Source organism: Palaemon carinicauda, chromosome 6 (assembly GCF_036898095.1).
Source record: "Palaemon carinicauda isolate YSFRI2023 chromosome 6, ASM3689809v2, whole genome shotgun sequence".
NCBI classification, from domain to species: domain Eukaryota; kingdom Metazoa; phylum Arthropoda; class Malacostraca; order Decapoda; family Palaemonidae; genus Palaemon; species Palaemon carinicauda.
Window position 1 is genome coordinate 140,035,781 of NC_090730.1, and position 25,960 is coordinate 140,061,740.

General features: G+C 40.8%; 3 protein-coding genes across 8 annotated transcripts in view; 2 read left to right on the forward strand and 1 right to left on the reverse strand.

The window, feature by feature from the left end:
- The window catches only part of LOC137642671 (micronuclear linker histone polyprotein-like), a 91,216-nt gene that overhangs the window by 40,338 nt on the left and 24,918 nt on the right, over positions 1-25,960 (forward strand). For 5 of the 6 annotated variants that reach the window (XM_068375443.1, XM_068375444.1, XM_068375441.1 and 2 more), the window contains exons 3-4: positions 15,199-16,962; positions 17,337-17,442. In XM_068375443.1, coding sequence (XP_068231544.1) covers positions 15,199-16,962; positions 17,337-17,442 — 1,870 coding nt within the window. Of the gene's footprint in view, positions 1-15,198; positions 16,963-17,336; positions 17,443-25,300; positions 25,417-25,960 lie in introns of those variants that run through there. The other variant, XM_068375446.1, reaches the window with a different exon arrangement.
- On the forward strand, positions 8,407-11,347 carry LOC137642673 (uncharacterized). Its single transcript, XM_068375448.1, has 2 exons — positions 8,407-9,007; positions 10,632-11,347. The coding sequence occupies exons 1-2, from the start codon at positions 8,627-8,629 to the stop codon at positions 11,034-11,036; spliced, it is 786 nt and encodes a 261-aa protein (XP_068231549.1). The 5' UTR covers positions 8,407-8,626; the 3' UTR covers positions 11,037-11,347.
- On the reverse strand, positions 9,013-12,213 carry LOC137642672 (uncharacterized). Its single transcript, XM_068375447.1, has 2 exons — positions 11,657-12,213; positions 9,013-10,193 (listed from the first exon to the last, which is right to left on the reverse strand). Exons 1-2 carry the CDS (start codon positions 12,086-12,088, stop codon positions 9,375-9,377), a joined length of 1,251 nt encoding a protein of 416 aa, XP_068231548.1. The 5' UTR covers positions 12,089-12,213; the 3' UTR covers positions 9,013-9,374.

The window sequence follows — 25,960 nt, forward strand, 5'->3', positions numbered from 1 at the left end:
AAATATTCCGCTCACCTTTTCCTTGCCTCCTCTCCTTTTTAACAACCTTCCATTTCCATCTTTCACTGTTTCTTCAATTCTTGAGCCAGCCTTCCTTACTCTCTTCACTTCTTTCCAAAACTACTTCTTATTCTCTTCATATGAATGACCCAATCCCTGACCCCACCTCAGGTTAGCTGCCCTCTTTGCCTCACGTACCTTGCACTTTACTTCCACATTTTTCTCTCTATATTTTTTCATACTTCTCTATACTATTACTCAGCAGCCATTCTTCAAAAGCCCTCTTTTTCTCTTCCACTTTTACCTTCACTCCTTCATTCCACCATTCACTGCCCTTCCCCATGCTGCCTCCAACAACCTTCTTGCCACACACATCATTTGTAATCTAAACAATTTTTATATATATATATATATATATACAGTATATATATATATATATATATTATATATATATATATATATATTATATATACATATATATATATATATAATATATATATATATATATGTATATATATATATATATATATATGTATGTATGTATGTATATATGTATGTATAGTAAAACCCCATCTGGAATAAGGAGTCCAATTCTGGGCTCCAAGTACAGTAGTCAGAAGGATATAGATAGGCTGGAAGCAGTACAATCAAACTAGTTCCAACACTTTGACAATTTGGACATAGATGGAGGATGGAACATTTGAAATTATTTAATCTACAAACTCAACAACTATGGGACAGTTAATAGAGGCATTCAAAATTCTTAAAAGAATATTAAATCTAGATTACAACAACCTATTCACGGTTAGCACAAACCAGTCCAGAGGTAACAGTTACAGACTGTATTTGAAAATACGCACAACACTACTCATTTTGGTAATTTCTTTGCATATAAAGTAGCAAATACATGGAATAGACTTCCAGTGGATGTAGTAAACAGTAACATGTTAAACACATTCAAGAATAAGTAAGACAGTATCATAAAAACACTGAATGTTTAAACTAAATAGTTCTACCCAAGAGTGTGCGCACACATACACACACACACACACTCTCTCTCTCTCTCTCTCTCTCTCTCTCTCTCTCTCTCTCTCTCTCTCTCATAAATTAAGAGACTGAGGGTAATCTTATAACAAATGCTTTGGAAAAAGCTGAACTGACGAATGCATATTTCACAACCGTATTACCTAAGGAAGAATCCACGACCCTTCCCGATCCAGCTATCAGATATGAAGCGCCACAACCATTAAACAGGGTTGCCTTTACAATGGATGATGTCAAAAATAAAATTAAAGGACTTGGTAAGTCTAAGGCACCTGGTCCAGGTGATATTCATCCAAGAGGGAGTATAGAGCTAGAAGAATTGATAACCCCACACTTACAAAATGTTCCAAAAGACAGCCAACGAAAGAAAGGCACCACAAGGATGGAAACTAGGCAATGCTTCTCCAATCTACAAAAAGGGACCTAAGAAGAACCTGGTAACTACAGACCTGTGTGTCTAATTTCAGTGCCTTGCAAATTTTTTTAATGGATTATAGTAGGTTCAATAGTAGAACATATAGATAAAAACAATCTTCTGTTAAACAGCCAACATGGTTTTAGACTAAAGAGATCGGTGTGGCAAATCTTTTGGAATTTTTCCACGTTTAGGATTTATAACAAAAGCAGGGCAATAGACATCATATACCTAGACCAGAGGTGGGGAACCCTTTTTTGGATGAAGGCCATCTTGCTATTTCTCAATGCTCCTTAAGGCTGCATAGAATTTTGTTGGTTATTTTATCCTCCAAGGAATTTATTAGTAATCTAAAGAAAGAGTGACAGGTTTATGAAAATTTAAAGCATTACAATTTCAAATATTTGAAATTAAGTACTTTTTATACTAGTACAGGTAATCAGTAAATGAATTATATTGAGAACTAAATTTTAAAATATTTCATTCAAGTTTGGGTAGTTTTCAAACTACCGTAAGTAAATGAATAATATCGAAAGCATGTCATTTTCAAATTACTTTAGTTAAGCATGTAGGTTCTTTGTATTGACGTGATAAATAAAATAATATTAATATTTTGGAAAAGATAGCTTATAAATATCAACACTATAACCTTTTCAAATATTTTATATTGGCAAGTAGGTACTTTTTAAACAATCACAGCTCATAAAAATGCAATATTCCAGTAAAAAATTGTATCTGTTTAAACGCACTTTGCTGTTTTCATTGAAAAAAATCAATTATTTGCTTTCTTAAGATGTTCATTAAATCCTTAGTTTTTAGCCATCATAGCTGGAACACCATCAGTGCATAACTTATTATAATAAGCAAGTAAAATTTAGCCCTCCTTTGTGAGATTGCTTATTGAAGTAGTTAAAATGTCTCTTCCTCTTGTCCTTGCATTAAGGTTACCTAAGGAAAGCTGTTTTTTCATACAATCAAAACTCATCAGTGAAAGTACAAATAAAATATTTTTATGCCAAAAATCTGGAACCTGTTGGACTCGTCTAAAAATAACATAGATCACAGTGAGGAGACGGACAAGCCAGGAACACTATCGTCTATCATTTGTTAAATCACTCACTCACTGCAACTAGCAGTTTTTCCTTGTCAGCTACAACATCTGTTGCAGCTGACAAGGAAAAACTGCTTGTGTATTAAGTTAGGATTCATTGAATTCAGGGAAAAATTGCTTCCATTCTCTGGGAGGTACATCATTGAACACAACTTTCCTATTGTCTGTGTGTACATATTTGTATGTGTGTACATACAGTAGAATAATTTCAAACACACAATATTCAGTGTCAAAGCAGAAATATACTACAACTACACATACTGTACATATATCAAAGGCCGTAGAAGGCCACACTTGATGGTCCAGAAGGCCAGGCCATATGCGGCCGCAGGTTCCCCATCCCTGAACTTTAAAAAGGCTTTTGAGAAAGTTCTTCATAAAAAAATTAATGGTCAAAATTAGAGCACTAGGCATCATTGACGAGCCAGCTGAACGTATCGAAGATTGGCTAACAAACAGAAAACAGAGGGTTGTAATTCAGGGTGGGCAGCTGTTACAAGCTGAGTACTGTACCTTAAGGATTTGTCCTTGGACCATTGCTATTTGGGATCTACATATAAGACATTGATGTAGGATTAACTAGTAGAATAGCTTCATTTACTGACAATATTAAATTAGGCATAAATGCTGTGAACTCAGAAGACATAGAAGCCTTAAGAAAGGATCTAATGAAGCTAGGAGAATGGTCCAAAAAATGGCAAATGCCTTTCAACTGTGGGAAATAGAAAGTCATGCACATAGCTTATAATAAACCACAATCAGATAACTCCCTGTTGAGTAATGAAATAGAAAGTGTGAACCAGGAGAAAAATCTCGGTATTATTATCAGCAAGTATTTGAAGTTCACCAAACATAGCATTAAACCTGAAAAGAAAGCATAAAAACTAATAGGTTATAAAAAGAGACAATTCAAATACAGAAATAAAGACACTTTACTACAGCTGTACACATCACCAGTAAGACCCCATCTCCAATTCTGGGCACCAAATACTGTACTGTATTCAGAAGGATATAAATACACTGGAAGCAATACAAGCTAGGGCCACCAAACTAGTTCAAACACTAAGGCTATTTGGATATAAAAGCAGGATGTAATGTTTAAACTTATTTAATCTACATACTTGACTAAGGGGACAATTAATAGAGGCATTCAAAATTCTTAAAGGAATGATAAATGTAGTTTTAAATATTTAACTTAGCCGGTGAATATATAATAGCTGCAACTCTGCGGCTCGACAGAAAACACACTCAAAAAACTCGCGAGCGATCGCTATGAAGGTTGCGGGTGTGCCCACCAGCGCCAACTGTCGGCCAGATACCACTCTTGTATGTAAACAAAACCTTCAATTCTTCTCTGTCGACGTTGACGACAAGACGTATTCATACTCGCTGTAGAACCTGGAGTTTTCACATCATATTTGGTGAAGTACTTTATTTTGGTTTGAGCTTTCGCAGTGCAGGTGTTTTTCCTCAACATAAACTCTTGAACTCTTTATTGAATCGGATTATTTGTTGATGACTTGGATTGTTTTTGGAATTTTCTTTGACTAATTCAAAATGGCTGACCCTTCTCAAGTACCTAGATTTCGAAAGTGTAATGCTAGGGACTGTAATAGGCGTCTTCCAAAGGCTTCTCTCGACCCACATACTGTTTGTTCCAATTGTCGGGGTAAAACCTGTCAATTGGGAGATCGGTGTGAGGAATGCGTGGGCCTTTCGGAATTCGATTGGCTCGAATATGATAAATATGCACGTAGACTAGAGAGAGATAGGGTAAGGAGAAGTTCATCTAGGTCCGTAGATTTTTCCTCTCCACATGCCCCTGAACCTAATCCTTCCCCTGTAGTGGTTGTTCCTAACCCCCCTTCTAGCACTCAGGAACCGTCTATGCAAGACATGTTACGTGCTATTCATGCCTTGGGGGAGAGAGTTGAAGCGTTAGCAAGTGACCGTAATCAACTCATGGCTGACGTGAAGGAACTTAAGTGCCATAGTGCCACGGCGGAAAGTGGGAAAGTGATTAGTGCGCAAAGTGTTGTGAACAGTGTTGCGACCGAGGGTTCGTCTGTTCGTGCCTGTCGTTCACCTAGTCCGGGACCTCTTGCAAGCTCCCAAGCCCAGGGGAGAAGTAATGTCGTACGACTTATGGGTTCGAGAGGCCTTGATCAGCGAACAGACGTTCCCTCTATGGTATCAGGCGTATCTCATCAATATCGCCCCTACCACAAGACGAGAGAGCCCATTTTTACCTCGTCTTCCGAAGGCTTTTCACGCAAGAAACCGTGGAGCAAGGTTTCTAGGCCTCTTAAACGGAAGTCGGTCCCTTCAGGACAGGTCCAACGTCCTGGATGTAGTCATTGGGACAGTTCGGACCCGCTGCAGTCATTGGATGACTGCTCGCCGCCTAAGCAAGGCAAAGTTGTGCCGTCTCAGACGCTAACCCCGTCTGTTACCGCACCCATTCCCGTGGACCCTAAATGGGTTATACTGCAGGACATGCAGTCTAAACTTGCGTCCCTTATGGAAGACTACAATGCCGATAAGGTTTCCGTTGAGCCTAGCCGTTTATCTCATCGAGATCCTGGCCTTCAGCCACCCAAGCGTTCTGTTGTGCGTCCTGTTGACGTTGGTGTAGCCACCTCACGTCAAACGGTTGGGTTAGTACCACACTCGATGCGGTCTCGTGTGGATTTTCAGCCGCATGTGGACGTTAGGCAACTCGCTGATGCGCCTGGTGACGTTCAGGACGTTCGCCAACCATCGGAGCTGACTTGTTTTGACGCTGTGCGTCAACCTCCGCAACCTAGAGTTGTTTTGACTGCGCAACCTAGGCGGTCTAAGCAGTCTCGGGTGGACGCTGTGCGTCCTCACGCACCTGTTGTTGTTGACAGTTCTCAGACTGTCAAGCAGTTTCAGGATGCTGCGTCCTGGTCCGCCACTTATGCACCAGTGCGGGTGGACGCTGCGTGTCAAGCATTGCCAACCCCTTTGCTTGTTTCTCATCAGTTGTCAGATGAGGAACTTTCGGATGAGGACGTTGCTGACCCTCAGCCTGAGGATCATCCTTCAGATATTGATGAGCCTAGAGCAGTTCCGCCATCTATGGACTTTAAAAAAGTCATGCTCATTTTTAAAGAGTTGTTTCCTGAACACTTTGTCTCTGTGGCTCCTCGTTCGCCGCCGTCTGAGTTTGTTTTAGGCATACCTGCTGACATGCCAGCCTTTACAAAACTCGTTCTCTCTCGCTCATCCAAGAGAGCTTTAGGGCTGTTAGGCGATTGGTTGGAAACCAAGAGGAGTTTAGGGAAGACGGCCTTTGCCTTCCCCCCATCTAAACTCTCGTCTAGATCGAGCGTCTGGTATGCCACGGGAGAAATTCTCGGCTTGGGAGTTCCTGCCTCTGCCCAGGGCGACTTCTCAAGTCTTGTAGACTCTCCCCGCCGCCTAGCCATGAGACGCTCGAAGATTAGTTGGTCATCCTCAGACCTTGACCATCTTCTTAAAGGCATTTTTAGGGCGTTTGAAGTTTTCAACTTCCTTGACTGGTGTTTGGGAGCCTTGAGTAGGAAAATCTCATCGGCCGATAGAGATGTCTCTTAACTCATTATGTCCTGCATGGATAAGGCCATCCGCGATGGATCCAATGAGCTCTCCTCCTCGTTCACTTCAGGAGTCCTAAAGAAACGAGAGTCTCTGTGCTCTTTTCTGTCAGCAGGAGTGACGCCCTGTCAACGTTCTGAGCTACTCTTTGCCCCTTTGTCTAAGTTCTTGTTTCCTGAACTTTTGGTTAAGGACATAGCGTTGTCTCTAGTGCAGAAGGACACCCATGACTTGGTAGCGTCCTCGGCTCGCAAAGGGACCCCTTCGACTGCCTTTTCTGCTAGACCTAGGATAGACACTCCAGCGTCCAGGTTTATTCCGCCCTTTCGTGGCAGAGCCCCCAGCAGGGGAAGTACTCGTGCCGAAGGAAAGAGAGGAAAGAGGAAAGGAACCAAGTCCTCGCGTGGCAGAGTCTGACTGCTCGCAGCTTCAGACAGCAGTAGGGGCCAGACTCAAGAACTTCTGGCGAGCCTGGGAGAAGAGAGGCGCAGATCACCAGTCTGTGAGGTTGCTCAGAGAGGGGTACAAAATCCCATTTGTACACAAACCTCCTCTAGCGACTTCCCCCATCGATCTCTCTCCCAGGTACCGAGAGGAAGCAAAGAGACAAGCCCTGAAACTAGAAGTGTCTCTTTTGCTAGAGAAGGGAGCGGTGGTCAAAGTCTCGGACCTTCAATCACCGGGGTTTTACAACCGTCTCTTCCTAGTACCGAAGAAGACAGGAGGTTGGAGACCGGTGCTAGACGTCAGTGCTCTGAACGTCTTTGTCACAAAGACAAAGTTCACCATGTAGACCACGAAGTCAGTCTTAGCAGCGGTCAGAAAGGGAGACTGGATGGTCTCTCTCGACCTCAGAGACGCTTACTTCCACATCCCCATTCACTCAGATTCCCAACCTTTTCTGAGATTTGTGTTCGACAATGTGGTGTACCAGTTTCGGGCCCTGTGCTTTGGCCTAAGTCCTGCTCCTCTCGTGTTTACGAGGCTTATGAGGAATGTGGCAAAATTCCTCCATTTATCGGGTATCCGAGCCTCCCTTTATTTGGACGACTGGCTTCTCAGAGCCTCGTCCAGTCATCGCTGTCTGAAGGATCTCAATTGGACATTGGATCTGACCAAGGAATTGGGACTTCTGGTCAACATGGAAAAGTCACAGCTGATCCCATCCCAAACTATACTGTATTTAGGGATGGAGATTCGCAGTCCAGTTTTTCGGGCTTTTCCGTCTGCCCCCAGAATAGATCAAGCCCTGCTCGTAATCCAAAGGATGTTGAAGAGAGAACGTTGCTCAGTCAGGAATTGGATGAGTCTAGTAGGAACTCTATCATCCCTGGAGCAGTTTGTCTCGCTAGAAAGGCTACACCTCCGACCTCTACAATTCCATCTAGCTTTTCACTGGAAAAAGGACAAGACGCTAGAGGCGGTCTCGATCCCGATTTCCGAAACAGTAAAGGCTTGCCTGAATTGGTGGAAAGACAATATCAGTCTACGAGAGGGACTTCCTCTAGCAGTTCAGAAACCAAACCACGTTCTATTCTCAGACGCATCGGATTTGGGTTGGGGTGCGACACTGGACGGTCGGGAATGCTCAGGTCTGTGGACCTCAAGTCAGAGGAGCATGCACATCAACGGCAAGGAGCTTTTGGCAGTACACCTGGCCTTGATGAGCTTCGAGAGTCTCCTTCGAGACAAAGTGGTGGAGATCAACTCGGACAACACCACAGCCTTGGCGTACATTTCCAAACAAGGAGGCACCCACTCCCTGACACTGTACGAGATCGCAAGGGACCTGCTCATCTGGTCAAGAGATCGAGGCATCTCCCTGGTAACGAGGTTTATCCAGGGCGACTTGAACGTTCTAGCAGATTGCCTCAGTCGGAGAGGTCAGGTAATTCCTACCGAATGGACCCTCCACAAGGTTGGTGCAAGAGGCTTTGGGCGACTTGGGGTCAACCCACCATAGACCTCTTTGCAACCTCGATGACCAAGAGGCTTCCAATCTATTGCTCTCCAGTCCCAGACCCAGCAGCAATACATATAGATGCCTTTCTCCTAGATTGGTCTCACCTAGACCTATACGCATTCCCACCTTTCAAGATTGTCAACAAGGTACTGCAGAAATTCGCCTCTCACGAAGGGACAAGGTTGACGTTAGTTGCTCCCCTCTGGCCCGCGAGAGAATGGTTCACCGAGGTACTTCGATGGCTGGTAGACTTTCCAAGAAGTCTTCCTCTAAAGGCCCCCATACACTATCGAGCATCGAATCGCGCTTCGTGCAACGCGTCGAGTTTTCATAGTGTATGGGGGCTTTCGCATCGTGCAACGAGCCACTCGCAGCTGGCTCGACGCTATCAAGACATTCCTGATATTTTGTGGGCGGAGCTTCGAGCCAGGTGATAATTTGTTGGGTACACGAGGAAGGCTCCATTATTTTTGTATGTTGAGTGAAATTGAAGATGGATAGCGCCAATTCAAGAGAAGTGTTAAGTGACTTTATAGAGCTATACCAGTCTTTCCCGTGTTTGTGGAAAATTAAATCGGCAGATTACTATAACAAACACGCAAAACAAATTGCTCAAGACAAATTAGTAGAAAAACTGAAAGAATGTGACCCTAATGCTGATCGTGAATCATGTTTACGTAAGATTAATTCTCTACGTGCATCATTTAGAAAAGAATTTAAAAAGGTTCAGGCCTCATACAAATCTGGAGCCAGCACAGATGACATTTATAAGCCCAACTTATGGTACTACGAAAAATTACTCTTTCTGAAAGACCAAGAAATGCCAGGACGCTCTAGGTCTACTATAGAGGAGGAAAGCTTTGAAAGAGAGATGGTAAGGGAAATTTATATTTTTATTAAACACTAATTATCCTTTTACAATTTCAGTGATGCTTTCTCCTTGAACAATGTGACTTGTACTTAATATTTTAAGTACTATCTAGCAATGATATGAAGTTCTATACATACAATTATTAAGAAATAATATGCACTTCTTATACAGAATTAATTGTTTTAATTCATACAAAGTTCACCAAAACCTTAAAGCACCATGAACTAAATAATTAATTTGTTTAGAATTTAACTAACTATCCAATGGAAAAGTCTGAGACCAATTGTTAGTTTAATTATTTTTTTTACTTATTTATTTTTTTTTTTTGGCTAAAGACTACGCTGAATTTATATATACTTGGTCTCGTACTCTAGTTTCCTACTGACTTGTCTTGCCATGGAACGGCACCTTCTTCCATAAAATAAGCCATAAATTGATTCCTGACTTCTTTAGCTTCTTGCGGAGGGTTTCTGGTATGTGTCCTTTCCAAAGGTTGTAGAGCAACATCTCCGAGCATTACATCAGGAATGGTTAGGTTTTCAATGCCTAGGCCTATATCATTGCTTACATTTTCCGGCGGCAAATATGATGCACTACATTTTCTTCTCAAAAAGTTATGTAGAACGCAGCATGCTAATACTACTTTTTCTATATTAGCAATCTTTAGATTTATTGGTGAAGAAAAAATCCTAAAACGTGAAGTCATAATACCAAATACATTTTCGATTATTCTTCTTCCTCTAGAGAGCCTATAGTTAAATACTCTGCGCTCCTTTGTGAGGTCTTTAGAGGAATAAGGCTTTAAAAAATGCTTCCTTAACGCGAAAGCCTCATCTCCGATGAATACATATGGCAAAATTCTGCTACTATTTTCTGGTTTAGCTGGCTCTGGCAAATTCAGTTTCCCTTCGCTTAATAGGTCTCCGAATTTTGTGTTCTCAAGCACACCTCCATCTGATATTCGCCCATTAGTGCCAACATCACACATAATAAACTCATAGTTGGCATTTGCAAGGGCCAACAGCACAACACTATTGAATCCTTTGTAGTTCCAGTAATAAGACCCGGAATCATGGGGAGGAGTTATGCTTATGTGCTTGCCGTCAAGCGCCCCGCAACAATTAGGAAATTGCCATTTGTTTTCAAATTGTTGTGCGATTGCTTTCCATTCTGCGACACTCGAAGGAAACTGAAAAAGAGAATATAAAGAAAATTATAAATATACCATATTATATAATGCAAATTTTAACAAGTTACTTAAAAAAAGTCACATGATATCAATTTTTTCCATCTGTAAATCCTAACTTTTTTTTTTTTTTTTAATGGACGGGAGAATCAGGACGGACCAGAAGTCTCATTCTCTAGCCTGACCTCAAAAAAAAAAAAAATATATATATATATATATATATATATATATATATATATATATATATATATATATATATATATATATATATATATATATATAAAGAGAAAAAAAAAACAATACAGAAGAAAAAAAAGGGCAAAGCTCAAAGGGTAAAAGATGAAGTAAATAAATGATTTTGCTTAGCCAACGAAAAATTTATAAATGCCGAAGTACAAAAGTTTGTACACATTTTAAATATATTTCTTTCTTCTTCCACAGTTGGATGAAACATCTGTTTCTTCACCAACAACTGTAACCATTCCCACTCCTGCTCCTTCTCCTATAGGCTCCGAAGCATCATCTTCTACATCTTCTAAAGGATGCAAGAATTCACAGAGGGATTTTTATAAGTTACTCTCCGAGCGTCTCCAGAAAAAGCAAAGTAGTAAATTCGATGCTCAAGTTAAAGCTTGGGCAATCCAATTGGACGAACTCCCAGAAAGCACTTCGATGGAGGTTATTCGTCTGGTGAATGATGTTTTGTACAAGGCCAAAAAAGGATGCATTAATGAAATGTCCCATGTTGTCAATGGACACCTCAATCCTCTTTCTGGGACCCAACCTACAGGAGAGACCCAACTTGCATCAAATTTCCATAACTTCTCTGGTAATGAATTCATATAGATAGGAAAATTATATAACTAGCCTTATCAATGAAGGAGTTTTCATTTTTATTTTGTTATGTTACAGAAATGAATTTCTTATTGAATTTTCTTTAAGTAGGTAATTAGTTAGGAATCCTCAGTTTTCATTTTTATTTTGTCATTTATTTTTTTTTATTGAATTTTCTTTAAGTATATAATTAGCATTATCAATGAAGGAAAGAAATCCTCAGTTTTCATTTTCATTTTGTTGTTACAGAATTTTTTTTAATTATATACAATTTCTTCTATTTTTTTATTTTCATATAAGGATTTTGATGTTGGCTAAAAATAAAATATCATTAAAAACTGATATAGCCAGTGTTTTTTTTTTCCTTATCAAGTATCAATGTAGCTATAGGCTAAGGTACCTATAAGATAAAGTGATATTAAAATTGAAATTCATGTTTCCTTCAGTTAATTAATTACCTATCATTAACATATCTTTTATGACTGAATAACATTAATTAAAGCTGCTTCTTCACAAATTTTTTAAACTTTGAAATGTATCGGTATCGATACATTGCTAAATAGAGATATCTGTCGGTATCGCTAAAAATGTTGGTATTGGCATATCACAAAGAAAAACAAATGTTGTCTTACCTTTAAGTAATGGGGTTTGAGCACTCTGTATATCGCATCACAGGTTTCAGGAATAATGTGTCCCAGTGCTTGTGGAGAAATACACGTTGAGAATTTTAGATCTTCATAGGATTTCCCAGTTGCTAAAAAGCGTAATGTGGCTGCTAGACGCTGATGGGGAGAAATTGCTTCTCGAAGTTTCGTATCTTTCTTCTCAATAATAGGAGTTACCATGGAAAGAAGCTCTAGGAACGTATCTTCGTCCATCCTCAGATAGTTGAACCAATCTTGGGGCTCTTTCAATCTAAGTTCTTCTAGCAAATTGGTATGTGAGAAATCATTTCTCTTTAAAAGCCACGATTTGCTCCACTTTGATCGCTTTTTACGTTTTTTCTCTTCGAGAGCAACAGCAATGCTTAAAAAATCGTCTGTGTCTAGGTCTGAGGATGACATCTTCACTGTGCGGAAAAAGCGCTTAACTGAAACAAGGCTCTTTAGTGTGTGGCCTCCTTCGAGTTCGAGCCAAGCTTGAGGTGACTCGAAGCGCGATTCGATGCTCGGTAGTGTATGGGGGCCTTAAGAGTAGACCTATTACTTCAGCCCCACGTAAAGAAGGTACACCAAAGCCTCCACGCTCTTCGTCTGACTGCCTTCAGACTATCGAAAGACTCTCTAGAGCTAGAGGCTTTTCGAAGGAGGCAGCCAGTGCGATTGCAAGAGCGAGGAGAGCTTCTACCATTAGAGTTTACCAATCGAAGTGGGAAATCTTCCGAGACTGGTGCAAGTCAGTATCTGTATCCTCGTCCAGTACCTCTGTAGCCCAAATCGCTGATTTTCTCTTATACCTGAGAAGAGTTTGCTCCCTTTCAGCTACCGCGATCAAGGGCTACAGGAGCATGTTGGCTTCGGTCTTCCGGCATAGAGGCTTAGATCTTTCCAACAATAAAGATCTACAAGATCTCCTTAAGTCTTTTGAGACCTCTAAGGAACGTCGTTTAGCTACTCCTGGATGGAACTTAGACGTGGTCCTAAGATTCCTCATGTCAGACAGGTTTGAGCCTTTACATTCAGCCTCCCTGAAGGATCTCACTCTTAAGACACTTTTCCTGGTGTGCTTGGCCGCGGCTAAAAGAGTCAGTGAGCTTCATGCCTTCAGCAAGAACATCGGTTTTTCGACAGAAAAAGCCTCTTGTTCTCTTCAACTTGGTTTCCTGGCCAAGAATGAACTGCCTTCTCGTCCTTGGCCTAAATCTTTTGATATTCCTAGCTTATCAGAGATCGTAGGCAACGAACTAGAGAGAGTATTATGCCCCGTTAGAGCTCTTAAGTTCTATTTAGCTCGTACTAAGCCTTTACGAGGTAAATCTGAAGCGTTATGGTGTTCGGTTAAGAAACCATCCTTACCTATGTCAAAGAATGCTTTGTCATATTTTATCAGATTTTTAATACGAGAAGCCCATTCCCACTTGAGTGAGGAAGACCGATCTTTGCTTAAGGTTAGGACGCACGAGATTAGAGCTATAGCAACTTCCGTGGCCTTCAAGCAAAATAGATCTCTGCAAAGTATCATGGACGCGACCTTTTGGAGAAGCAAGTCAGTGTTCGCGTCATTTTACTTGAAAGATGTCCAGACTCTTTACGAGGACTGCTACACACTGGGTCCATTCGTAGCAGCGAGTGCAGTAGTGGGTGAGGGTTCAACCACTACACTTCCCTAATTCCATATCCTTTTAATCTGTCTCTTGAAATGTTTTTAATATTGTTTTATGGGTTGTACGGAAGGCTAAGAAGCCTTTCGCATCCTGGTTGATTTGGCGGGTGGTCAAAGTCATTTCTTGAGAGCGCCCAGATTAGGGGTTTGATGAGGTCCTGTTGTATGGGTTGCAGCCCTTGATACTTCAGCTCCTGGGAGTCTGTCAGCATCCTAAGAGGATCGCTGGGCTCCGTGAGGAAGACAGACTTACAAGGCAGAGTAATCGTCTAAGTCAACTTCCTTACCAGGTACCTATTTATTTTGGTTTTGTTATATTGATAACTGTCAAAATGAAAAAACTCTTAGCTTATACGCTGTAAACATAATTAACTCTGGTCTCTACCCACCTCCTTGGGTGTGAATCAGCTATTATATATTCACCGGCTAAGTTAAATATTTAAAAATGATATTTTAATTATAAAATAAATTTTTGAATATACTTACCCGGTGAATATATAAATTAAATGACCCTCCCTTCCTCCCCAATAGAGACGCAGCGGGACGAGAAGAATTGAAGGTTTTGTTTACATACAAGAGTGGTATCTGGCCGACAGTTGGCGCTGGTGGGCACACCCGCAACCTTCATAGCGATCGCTCGCGAGTTTTTTGAGTGTGTTTTCTGTCGAGCCGCAGAGTTGCAGCTATTATATATTCACCGGGTAAGTATATTCAAAAATTTATTTTATAATTAAAATATCATATTACAACAATCTATTCCCGCTTAGCAAAAATCAGTCCAGAGTTAACAGATACAAACTGGAATTGAAAAGATACACCACTCGATGTGGCAATATCTTTACATACAGTACTGTACAAAATAGCAAATACTTGGAATAGACTTCCAGCGGATGTAGTAAACAGTAACACAGCAAATGAGTTTAAGAAAAACTTTGACATGATCATAAGAACTCTAAATGGTTAAACTAAATTGCTCTACCCAAGAGCAAATGGAGTCTCCACGGATGGACTCTTCCAAAATCCTTGTGACTCCTTGTAAAACACACACACACACACACACACACACTCTCTCTCTCTCTCTCTCTCTCTCTCTCTCTCTCTCTCTCTCTCTCTCTCTCTCTCTCTTTTATTTTCACACTTTTGGGAGAATGGCTTCACACTAACGAACCACTTATCTCCACTCTTAGTCCATTGGCATATGGGTTGTCCTTAGTTTGAAATCCTACACTGGTTAACTTTGTTTTCTTACTCATGTTTTTTTATTTCAGTCATTAGAGATTCTCAACATCCATGACCATCATGTTATGGTGGATATCCAGATTTTAGTTCTTACTCTACTCTTCCCAGTACAGTAGTTCAGACTTCTGTGCCAGCTTTGGCTTATCCTTCCATTTTTTATCAGATTATGCCAAATCCAATGTTACTTTATTTATAAGTTGATCTCGCATCCAAAGTTTGATAGATATAATTGTATGTAGAGAAGTATTTTCACCTAGCAGTCTCATGATTGTAAAGGAAATTTTTACTTTGTTCATCTTTCTGCCTTACCATTTCCCCAGTGAGGCAGTGATTTGTACTTTGTACATATACATTACATCCAATTTTTACATAGAAATAGTGTTTTTGCACTGTATTCCCTTCCTGTCCTATTGAATGCAAAATATATTAATAGGTTGAAAAGGTCAGGCTATGTAAATTTTCATTTAGTACTATATACCTTTTAAAAGCGAAAGTAGTTAGCTCTAATGAGGCAGTGGTTTGTATCTGAAACATGAAATTTTGATTTGTGGTTCATGTTTAGTTTAAAGCTTTCTCAAACTATTTTCTTATAATTTGTTCATCTTTATTTCAGGCGTACTTGAATCAGTTAAGTAGGAAGACAAATATTTTGAAACAAGGTGCTAATGATCTTGATGACATTTCATCGCGTCTCTCAAGTCCTGAGGATAAATCACCTAACACAGCAGATTTTTCAGACGAAAATGAATTTCATGCGAAAGAAAAAAATCGTGAACTTGGTCATTTGGTAACTACTAATGATATAACAGCTCTCAGTGAAAAGTATAGTCAAAAAACGTCTAAGAAGGCCTTATCTCATGATGAATTCAGCAATATTGAGAGAAAATATAGAAAAAGTTATGCAAAAAAGCCTGCATCAAAAATAACAACTCAAGAGGAGGGTCATGGAGACAAAGATCGTTTTGGAGATGACAACAAAATATATTCTCAGTCACGAACAACTGGAAACAAAAGGGAATCCAAGAGCTATGATGACTCTTCTGTAGATGATGAATTGGCTAGGTATCTTGAGGAGAGTTCATTTTCAGATACAGAAGACAATAAAAGGAAATATGATAAAGAACCAAGACAATCTATTTCTGATAACAGCAGTGTACAAGATGAAAGTGATGATGTGCTTAACCTAAATAATATTATTACTATGGAAGATATAATGGGACAGTTAAGTGAGGATGCTGATTATCCCAAAATAGCACAAGAAGATTTCAAACCATTAGAGGGACAGTATTCTGGCTTTCATGATAAGGTAGAAGAATTAGTTGTAAGAAAGGAAATAACAGATGAAAAACCAAAATCATCTAGGAAGAAATCTATTGTTGAAAAAGATAATCTCTCTTCAGCTTCTAAAAACAACCCATCTGGAAGCTCTGACGCACTCAAGAAATTGATGAGGAAGTCTAGCGTGAGTCTTTTCTACCCAGATGCTGAAGTAGACGATGAAGGTCACCCTATAGAAAAATTAGAAGGAATACTGTTCACAGGTGTAAACGAAAGTATATATCACTCCTCTAGGAGAAACTCAATTATAGTCCCAGGGATACAACGGAAAACTAGTTCAAAGTCTTTAATTTCTCTGTCAATTCAGGATCAAGCAGATGATGATGGTGATGGTATATCTAGTCACAGTAGTGCTGAGAGTGTGATTGAAAAGTTATCCTTTCCTTGTGAAAGTAGTATTGCTGAATCTGTGGCTGAAAGAAACAGTAGTGACAATGTTGCCAGTAAGTACAGTGAAGATTTTGAAGCATCAGAAAATGAGAACATAAACAAGAATGAAAGTATAAACCCCATTGAAATAGAAGGGAAAATTTTACCTAAGACCATACCCCAGCAAGTTAAAACTAGAAAACCAGTCGCAGATGGAGAAAAGAAAAACCTCCTATCTATTCACTCTGGGCTTAGTTATAGTGATGATACAAAAATAAATTTGAAAGCGGAAGGCTCTAATGCATCCAGTGATGGGGACAAACATATAGCCAAAAAGGTTAATAAAGAATCCAAAAAGATAAATAAACGTGACAAGAAGTCTTCCAGAAAGGCAAGACAGAAAAGCAAAGGAAAAGAGAGAATAAGAACCTCCTCCTCCTCCTCTTCCTCCTCCTCCTCCTCCTCCTCCTCCTCCTCCTCCTCCTCCTCCTCCTCCTCCTCCTCCTCCTCCTCCTCCTCCTCCTCAAGAAAATATAAGAAGAGCAGAAGAAACCGTAGAATTAGATCTTCCTCATCATCATGTACTTCTGAAAGTTATAAGGATGCAAGTAGAAAATATAAAACAAGAAAACATAAGCACAAGAAGAACAAGTATATGTTTAATCCTCTGGTATGTACCTAATCCATTAACTATTGCACCCTATTATTAATTTTTATGGTTAAAACAGAATTTTAACAATAAGATTTTGTATTTCTATACTCACCTGATGTTTATATTGCTTCTCTAGAAGCTCTGTTTAATTGATGTTTAGCCGTAAAAAAAATTTAAAATCTTTATTATTTTCCCATTATCTTTCCCATCAAAGGAATGAAACATTCTAGCAGTATCCCAAACCTCTTGATATATATTTAGCTTTCATCACTGAGTCAAGGATTAATTATTGTAATGTTTTATTGGATAATTTTCAGGTCTGAAATAATGAACTGAAAAATCATGTAGCATTCAAGTTTGAATTATCTTTTTAGTAATGTATTGTTTAACAGGATGTTGGTCCGTACATGTATCCATGGTGGTGGGTTCGCAGTCACCACCACAGTTCACTTGCAGCAGCAGGTGCTTTTCCACTTCCACATCAAAGACCAATGGAAGGTAAGACTGGGTTATGTGGTTAGAAAATTCTTTAATTTCCTTAGAGATTAGGTTATTTTCATATGTTGTGTAGAATTTTAAGTTTCTTTAAAAAGACACCTTTCAATTATAATAAACTCTCACCATAACTGTGATGACCCTCTAGATTCACCTTTGGTTCACATAAAAAGGAGGAAGAGGATAACACTCATGGCAACAGAAATATCAGAAACCGATACTGCATTTACTATACAAAATTAGTAACAAGGTAGACCACCTAAAACAAATGCAAGCACACCTAAAAATGAGACTAGATTTTAGTTTAAAATTAGTTTTTCAATATTAAACTTACCTGATGATCATATAGCTGCAACTCTGTTGCCCGACAGAAAAAACCTACGGTCGGGATACGCCAGCGATCGCTATACAGGTGGGGGTGTACATCAACAGCGCCATCTGTCAAGTAGGTACTCAAGTACTCGATGTCAACAAAGAACCAATTTTTCCTCTGTCGTGCCACCGGCAAGACCTACTAAATACGCCGTCCCTAACTGGATTTGTTTTCACAACGATTTGGTGAAGTACACTATTCCAGTTTTGAGCTTTCGCTATGCAGGGGTTTTTTCTTCATTTCAAAACTTGAACTCGTTTTGGATAGATTTAATTATGGTGACGAAGAGAGTATGGACTCTCTTTCACTTTTAAATGGCTGACCCTTCCCTTAGACGGAAGTGTGTTTAGGTTTTTGGTAATTTTGCTTAACACGTTATAGATCCATTTATTTTATATCTCTCCGCCTTTTTAGGCCTCTTCGGTTAACTTTCCAATTATTATAAACTTACAAAAAAAATAAATTTTTATGTTTGTTTATATGCGACCTTTCCTAATAGTAGGCGGTCCTAACTTGGAACCGAAGTTAATTAACATTGAGCCCGTTATATCGTATTTAACCTTTAAAGAATTTAATACTTTTTTAATTTTAATGTTTTATGGAAGATTTTCTTTGATAGTCTCGTACTGTTTTCAAAGATGAACTAACGTTTAGTTTTTAGTCTCCGCAGTTGTTGACGTTCAGAACGTTCAACTTGCGCTCTATCGTTACGATAGAGAGAGAGTGTATCACGGTTTCACTTTGCAGTAAGAGTAAACCGATTCTAGCGTTTCGTTCATTCTTTCTTAGCTTAAATGGTTTAAATTCTAAATAAAGGAACTTTTTATTTGGGAAACCTTTCAGTTTTTTCCTTTAGCAAATAACATGTTTTAACGATATATAATTGGGCTCTTCTCTCAGGTGCTAAATCAAGAGAAAAGAGAGAGAGAGATAGAGACGGAGGGAGAGAGAGGAGAATAAACGTTTCGTTCAAGCGGGTAACGTTGTTCTCGTTTTTTCTCTCTTCTCCCTAGTCGCTGTAGGGGAAGAATGTAAAACGTTTCTAGGATTTTATTCTTGTTCCCAGGCTTTATGCGGTGAGAGATTGTAAACGTAGTTTATTTGATCTAGTGTTTAGTCTCTTTTCCAGCCACTGAATTCTTTATCTTTATTTATGTTTTTCTGTTGCATTGTAAAACTGTTTTCGCAATTACTACCTTTTAATGAAGGATAGGATTGCGTGTTTCAGGTAGAAATCAGTTAAAGTTTCGATTTCAGTGAAATAAGTGCAAACAGAAAATCAAAAGTGATAAAGTGATATGCGCAAAGTGTTACAGTGTTGCGTCCGAGGGTTCGTCTGTTCGTGCCAGTTGTTCACCTAGTCCGGGACCTCTTACAAGCTCCCAAGCCCAGGGGAGAAGTAATGTCGAACGACTTATGGGTTCCACAGGCCTTGATCGACGAACAGACGTTTTTCCCTCCGTGGTTTCGGGCGTATCTACACACGTTTGCCGACGTGAGATCGCCCCACCCACACAAAGACGAGAGAGCCCATTTATTCCTCGTCTGCGGAAGAGGTTTCTCGTAAGAAACCATGGACCAAATCTTGCAGCTTTTAAGTGCAAGTCGGTCCCTTCCGCGCAAGTCCAACGGCCTAGGTGTAGCCACTGGGTCAGTTCGGACTCGCTGCAGTCATCCGACGACTGCACACCTCCCAAGAGAGGCAAGGTGGTACCGCAACAGGCAGTAACTCCGTCTGTTGCCGCACCAGCTGTTTTAGACCCTCAGTCACAACGGACAGTAGCTCCGTCTGTTGCCGTTTTTTGTAGACCCTAAGTGGTCTTTACTGCAGTCTATGCAGACTCAGTTAGCTGCAGTTATGCAGGAGTTTCGTGCGGAGAAGGTTGACACTGCTCTCGTTAGCCTACAACCTGCCACTGTTGTGCGCCCAGCTCACGCTGAGGCTGCCTGCTCCCACACTCCGGCTGCGGAGAGCTCCACCTCCGATGCGCAATCGACCCTGCCAGACGCATGTTAACGTTAGCCGACGTGCGGCTCCCTCCGTTAACATGCGTGAGCTACCGCATCAGCAGTGGGAAGGTGGAGTCAAGCTGCCATGTTTTGACGCGATGCGTTAGTTTCCGCAACCCACGGCAGTCCCCACCACGCACTTTGGTTGTTGCCTGCTCCCACACTCCGACTGCGGAGTAGGTTGACGATGCACCCGTTTGCCTACAACCTGCCACGGTTGTGCGCCCAGCATGGCTGCCTGCTCCCACACTCTTGTTGTGAGAGCTCCTCCACCCATGCGCTGTCGACCCTGCCAGACGCATGCTGACTCCCACAGACACACGGAGCACTCCGTTGCCGTGCGTGAGCTACCACAAGCTGCCGTGTTTTGACACGGTGTGTCAGCCTCCGCAACCCACTGTGGTTACCGCCACTCGCCGCAGCAGACTAGTCAGTCAGGAGTTGAGGCTTCCCCACACAGCTTTGGTTGTTGCCAGCTCACAGACTGTCAAGCAGTTACATGACGTTGCCTTCTGGTCTGCTACTAATGCACCAGTGCTGTATGTCCTCACGCACCTGTTGTGGTTGACAGTTCAGTTTTTGACAGTTCACAGACTGTCAAGCAGTTACATAACGTTGCCTTCTGGTCTGCTGCTTTTGCACCAGTGAGACCCTCACTGAGATAACCTAGCTTTTCTCGGACATGGTTCCTGTAGATGAGAAAGTGCTGTTCTCCCTCCTTCTGATATTCCTTTGAGGACTCTGTCATTTGGAGAGGAGCCTTAAGCTGCTTAGCCTCCTATGGACTTTAATTAAAGCATAACAAGGCTTCCAGGGATGGTAAATGGTTCCGCTTCAGTCGCTAACCCCGTCTGTTGCCACACCTGCTCCCATAGACCCTATTGGGCTTTGTTGCAAGACATGCAGTCCAAGCTTGTGTCCTTGTTAGAGGATTTTTTACGGAGAAGAACCTTCTAGCCAACAACCTTCCTACCGGTTGGTTGTACGCCCTGTTGACGCTGAGGTATCCTACTCACGTCCGCCAGTTGAGATGGTTCCTCCACCGGTGCGACCCAGTGTGGGTTGCCAGTCGCACGTTGACGTTAAGCGACTCTCGGAGGTGGTTGTGGACGTTCAGTGTGTCACTAGGAAGACGTTCAACAACCAGCAGAGGTGACTTGTTGTGACGCAGTGCGGCAACCTCAGCAACCCTGTAGGGGGTTGACTGCACAACCCAGACAGTCTAGACAGTTTCGGGTTGACGCTGTACTTCCTCGCGTCCCCATGGTTGACAGTTCACAGACTGTGCAGCAGTACCATGATCTTGTGTCCGGCTCCGTCACGCATCCACCAGTGCGACCGGATTCAGCGAGTCAGACGTTGCCCACTCCGTTGCCGTTTCCTCATCAGTTTCGGATGAGGAACCCTCTGATGAGGACATTGCTGAACAAGACGATCAACCCCCAGCCCTGCTATCCATCCAGGAGATGCTGAAGAAGGAACACTGCCCTGTCAGGCTGTGGATGAGTCTGGTTAGGACACTGTCATCCGTGGTTCAATTTGTGTCACTTGGAAGACTACACCTCCGTCCTCTTCTGTATCATCTAGCTTTTCACTGGAAAAGGACAAGACGCTAGAAGCGGTCTCGATCCCGGTTTCCGGAAAGATAAAGTCTGGTCTGACTTGGTGAAAGGACTTTATCAACCTTTGAAAGGGTCTTCCCCTGACTGTTCAGACTCCCAACCACGTTCTCTTCTCGGACGCATCGGACGTAGGCTGGGGTGCGACATTAGGCGGTAGGGAATGCTCGGGATTATGGAACTCGAGTCAAAGGACAATGCATTTCAACTGCAAGAAGCTTCTGGCAGTACGTCTGACCTGGAAAAGCTTTAGGTCTCTCCTTCAAGGCAAAGTGGTGGAGGTGAACACGGTCAACACCCTGCTTTGACGTACATCTCCAAGCAAGGAGGGACCTACTCTCTGACATGGTACGAGTTCGCAAGAGACCTCCTCTCCTGTTCAACAGGTCTAGACTTTTCACTAGTAACGAGGTTCATCCAAGGCAACTTGAATGTCATAGCAGATTGTCTCAGTAGGAAGGGACAAATAATTCCAACATATTGGACCCTCCACAAGGAGGTATGCAAGAGACTTTGGGCCACCTGGGGCCAGCCAACCATAGATCTCTTCGCAACCTCGATGACCAAGAGGCTCCCAATACTTTGCTCACCTATCCCGGACCCAGCAGTAGTTCATATAGATGCCTTTCTACTAGATTGGTCACATCTAGATCTATATGCATTCCCTCCGTTCTAGATTGTCAACAAGGTACTGCAGAAGTTCGCCTCTCACGAAGGGACAAAGTTGACGCTAGTTGCTTCCCTCTGGCCCGCGAGAGAATAACTCACCGAGGTACTTCGATGGCTAGTAGACGTTCCCAGAACACTTCCCCTAAGGGTGGACCTGCTACGTCTGCCACGCGTAAAGAAGGTACTCCAAGGCCTCCACGCTCTTCGTCTGACTGACTTCAGAATATCGAAAGACTCTCGAGAACTAGAGGTTTTTCGAAGGAGGCAACCAGAGCGATTGCTAGAGCAAGGAGAACATCCACCCTTAGAGTCTACCAATCGAAGTGGGAAATCTTCCGAAACTGGTGCAAGTCAGTATCCGTATCCTCGACCAGTACCTCTGTAACTCAAATAGCTGACTTCCTCTTATATCTGAGGAAAGAACGATCTCTTTCAGCTCCCACTATCAAGGGTTACAGAAGCATGTTGGCATCAGTCTTCCGTCACAGAGGCTTAGATCTTTCCAACAATATAGATCTACAGGACCTCCTTAAGTCTTTTGAGACCACGAAGGAGCGTCGTTTGGTTACACCTGGTTGGAATTTAGACGTGGTTCTAAGATTCCTTATGTCAGACAGGTTCGAACCACTTCAATCAGCCTCCCTGAAAGATCTCACCTTTAAGACTCTTTTCCTGATATGCTTAACCACAGCTAAAAGAGTCAGTGAGATTCATGCCTTCAGCAAGAACATCGGATTCTCATCCGAAACGGCTACATGTTCTACAACTTGGTTTTCTAGCCAAACACGAGCTGCCTTCTCGGCCTTGACCAATATCGTTCGATATTCCAAACTTATCGTATGGTTGGAAATGAACTAGAAAGAGTATTATGTCCTGTAAGAGCTCTTAAGTTCTATTTTAAAAACCTTTACGAGGCCCGTCTGAAGCTTTATGGTGTTCAGTTAAGAATCCATCTTTGCCTATGTCAGAGAATTCTTTATCCTATTTTATCAGACTGTTAATACGAGAAGCTCATTCCCTTCTGAATGAGGAAGACCGAGCTTAGCTGAAGGTAAGGACACACGAAGTTAGAGCTGTCACAACTTCCGTGGCCTTTAAACAAAATAGATCTCTGCAAAGTATATTCGACGCAACCTATTGGAAAAGCAAATCAGTGTTCGCGTCTTTTATCTTAAGAATGTCCAGTCTCTTTACGAGAACTGCTACACTCTGGGACCATTCGTAGCAACGAGTGCAGTAGTGGTGGGGGCTCCACCACTACAATTCCCTAATTCCAGAACCTTTTTAATCTTTCTCTTGAAATATTTTTGGGTTGTCCGGAAGGCTAAGAAGCCTTTCGCATCCTACTTGATTTGGCGGGTGGTCAAAATCATTTCTTGAGAAGCGCCTAGATTAGAGGTTTTGATGAGGACCTTTAGTATGGGTTGCAACCCTTCATACTTCAGCTCCTAGGAGTCGCTCAGCATCCTATGAGGATCGCGAGGCTCAGTAAGGAAGACGTACTTAAAAAGGCAGAGTAATTGTTCAAGTCGTCTTCCTTACCAGGTACTTATTTATTTTATGCTTGTTATTTTGAATAACTGCTAAAATGAAATACGGAATACTTAGCTCATAATAATGTCAACATGTAATGCTGGTCTCTACCCACCCCCCTGGGTGTGAATCAGCTATATGATCATCGGGTAAGTTTAATATTGAAAAATGTTATTTTCCTTAGTAAAATAAATTTTTGAATATACTTACCCGATGATCATAAATTAAAGGACCCACCCTTCCTCCCCAATAGAGACCCAGTGGACAGAGGAGAAAATTGGTTCTTTGTTGACATCGAGTACTTGAGTACCTACTTGACAGATGGCGCTGTTGATGTACACCCCCACCTGTATAGCGATCGCTGGCGTATCCCGACCGTAGGTTTTTTCTCTCGGGCAACAGAGTTGCAGCTATATGATCATCGGGTAAGTATATTCAAAAATTTATTTTACTAAGGAAAATAACATTTTTTGTCACGTGAGTCTTCAGTACTGCATGATCGTACAAAAGCTTGTCAGTCTTTGACAAAGAAGTTATTTTAACAGGACATAAAGTAATAGCGTTGACAAAAATGCAAGGTTACATGGTACTATTATTAATTCTCACTGTTATCTGGCCTGCCTCTCTCACCAGATCCTACTTAAAGGTTTTGTGGAAAGAAACAAGAAATATAGAGCTGAATCTTTTGAGTGAAGTACAAACAATTGTGGGTAGGTTTTTGTTAATTGTGTGGATATCATCATTTTACCATTTGTAAAGAGCTGCTATAAAAAAGTGCAATTTAAAGCTAGAAAGAGAATTTTGACAAATTTCTAGTACAGTATTAGTTTTAAAGATAGACTACTGTATAGTGTACTGTATTATTTGCAAACATTTTTTATATTATTGTATGCATAGTCAGCCTTCCTTATTCCCTCGAGTTTGGTAATAAGACAGGCATGAAAATGCTTGCTTCCCTAGGTTGAGTCAACTCATAACCTACCAACTCAATGCCCATATCCAATGTGCAATCAACTAAAACACTAAGTAACCCTTTGTACTGCACTACAGATAGTTGTTGACTTATGACTTGGGTGGGGACTAAGAGACAGGTTGTAACTCAATCTGGGTTTAAGTCGAACTTGAAATGTGAAGTTTCCGTAGTTTTGTTATGTGTCATGATACTATAATAATCTTGGTTATATTTTATTAATATTTTTATACAGTATAAATATCATTGTCATTTTCTTGGTTCATAGGATATCTTCAATTTTGGCGAAGGCAATGAAATTTTTATAAACATAGGAATTTGAAATAATAATTATTGTATAATTTATTGGTATATTTTAGATTGATGATTTATGGGAGACCTGTTAACTGAGAAACATTTTCATTATTTTCAATCACAATCTATTTTACGAACATACAATTAAAGCTAATGAATAAAGGTTTTACAAAATGAATAGGGCACTCATTCAAATGCAAGTGAAGTGAGAAGATAAGAAAATCAAGTCTATTGAATACTGTATAAGGCTCACATTAAATTATTTGATTTATATCTGGAATTCTAATAATGGTCAGCTCGAGGAAACACTTTTCACTAAAATTGCCATTATAGAAAATTTGGAATTTAATTTACTTGTTTACTCTTGGGCCTTTCAAAGCGTATACCTTTCAGTATGAAATGTGGACATGACATTTATAACTTCAGTAGATCAGGACTCGGAAACGTTCCGTCCATTGTCAAAAGAAGCTCAGTGTGGCATCAGGAGCTAATTGAATGATTGAGGAACATATTCTTGAATGATCAGTCTTCTCATTTTCATGAAGAAGTTTGAAGGTATTAGATATTTGAGTATTTTTTCATCCAACTACTTTGTGTAGACATGTTTATTGTTATGGAAAGTTGAAATAACAAAGTAGTTTTGACAGAGGAAAAGCTTACTCTTGGGTAGGTGCTGTGTATTGGATTTCCTGTTCTAGCTTTTAACAGGGAAGGCCTTGGAGACCACACAACACTAACCACAAAAATAAAATTGTTCAATTACATCTTTATTACTACATTGATGCCTTTGCAGAATACAGAAGTTACTGTAAAGTTTAGTGTTGTTGGTGGTGTTACCATTGTGGTTGAAGGGTTGGTCCTAATATTATTGGTCTCCATCCCGTTTATTTAGCTCGTCTTTAATCTTATCTTTTAAAATAACAAAATTATATCCATTTTGTGTATATTTGTTTGGGGATTAGTATTAATGGCTTGGGATTTGGTGTTATTGATTGCCATTTTATGTCAAATTGATTCAGCTTTCATCTACATATCCATAGTTAGTTGAGGAAT

Excerpts from the sequence above, each read along its gene's own strand:
- LOC137642672 (XM_068375447.1), bottom strand. The coding sequence starts at position 12,088 with ATGTCATCCTCAGACCTAGACACAGACGATTTTTTAAGCATTGCTGTT. Across the intron at positions 10,194-11,656 it reads TCAAACCCCATTACTTAAAG|TTTCCTTCGAGTGTCGCAGA; the intron begins GTAAGACAACAT and ends TCTCTTTTTCAG.
- LOC137642673 (XM_068375448.1), top strand. The coding sequence starts at position 8,627 with ATGGATAGCGCCAATTCAAGAGAAGTGTTAAGTGACTTTATAGAGCTA. Across the intron at positions 9,008-10,631 it reads AAAGCTTTGAAAGAGAGATG|TTGGATGAAACATCTGTTTC; the intron begins GTAAGGGAAATT and ends CTTCTTCCACAG.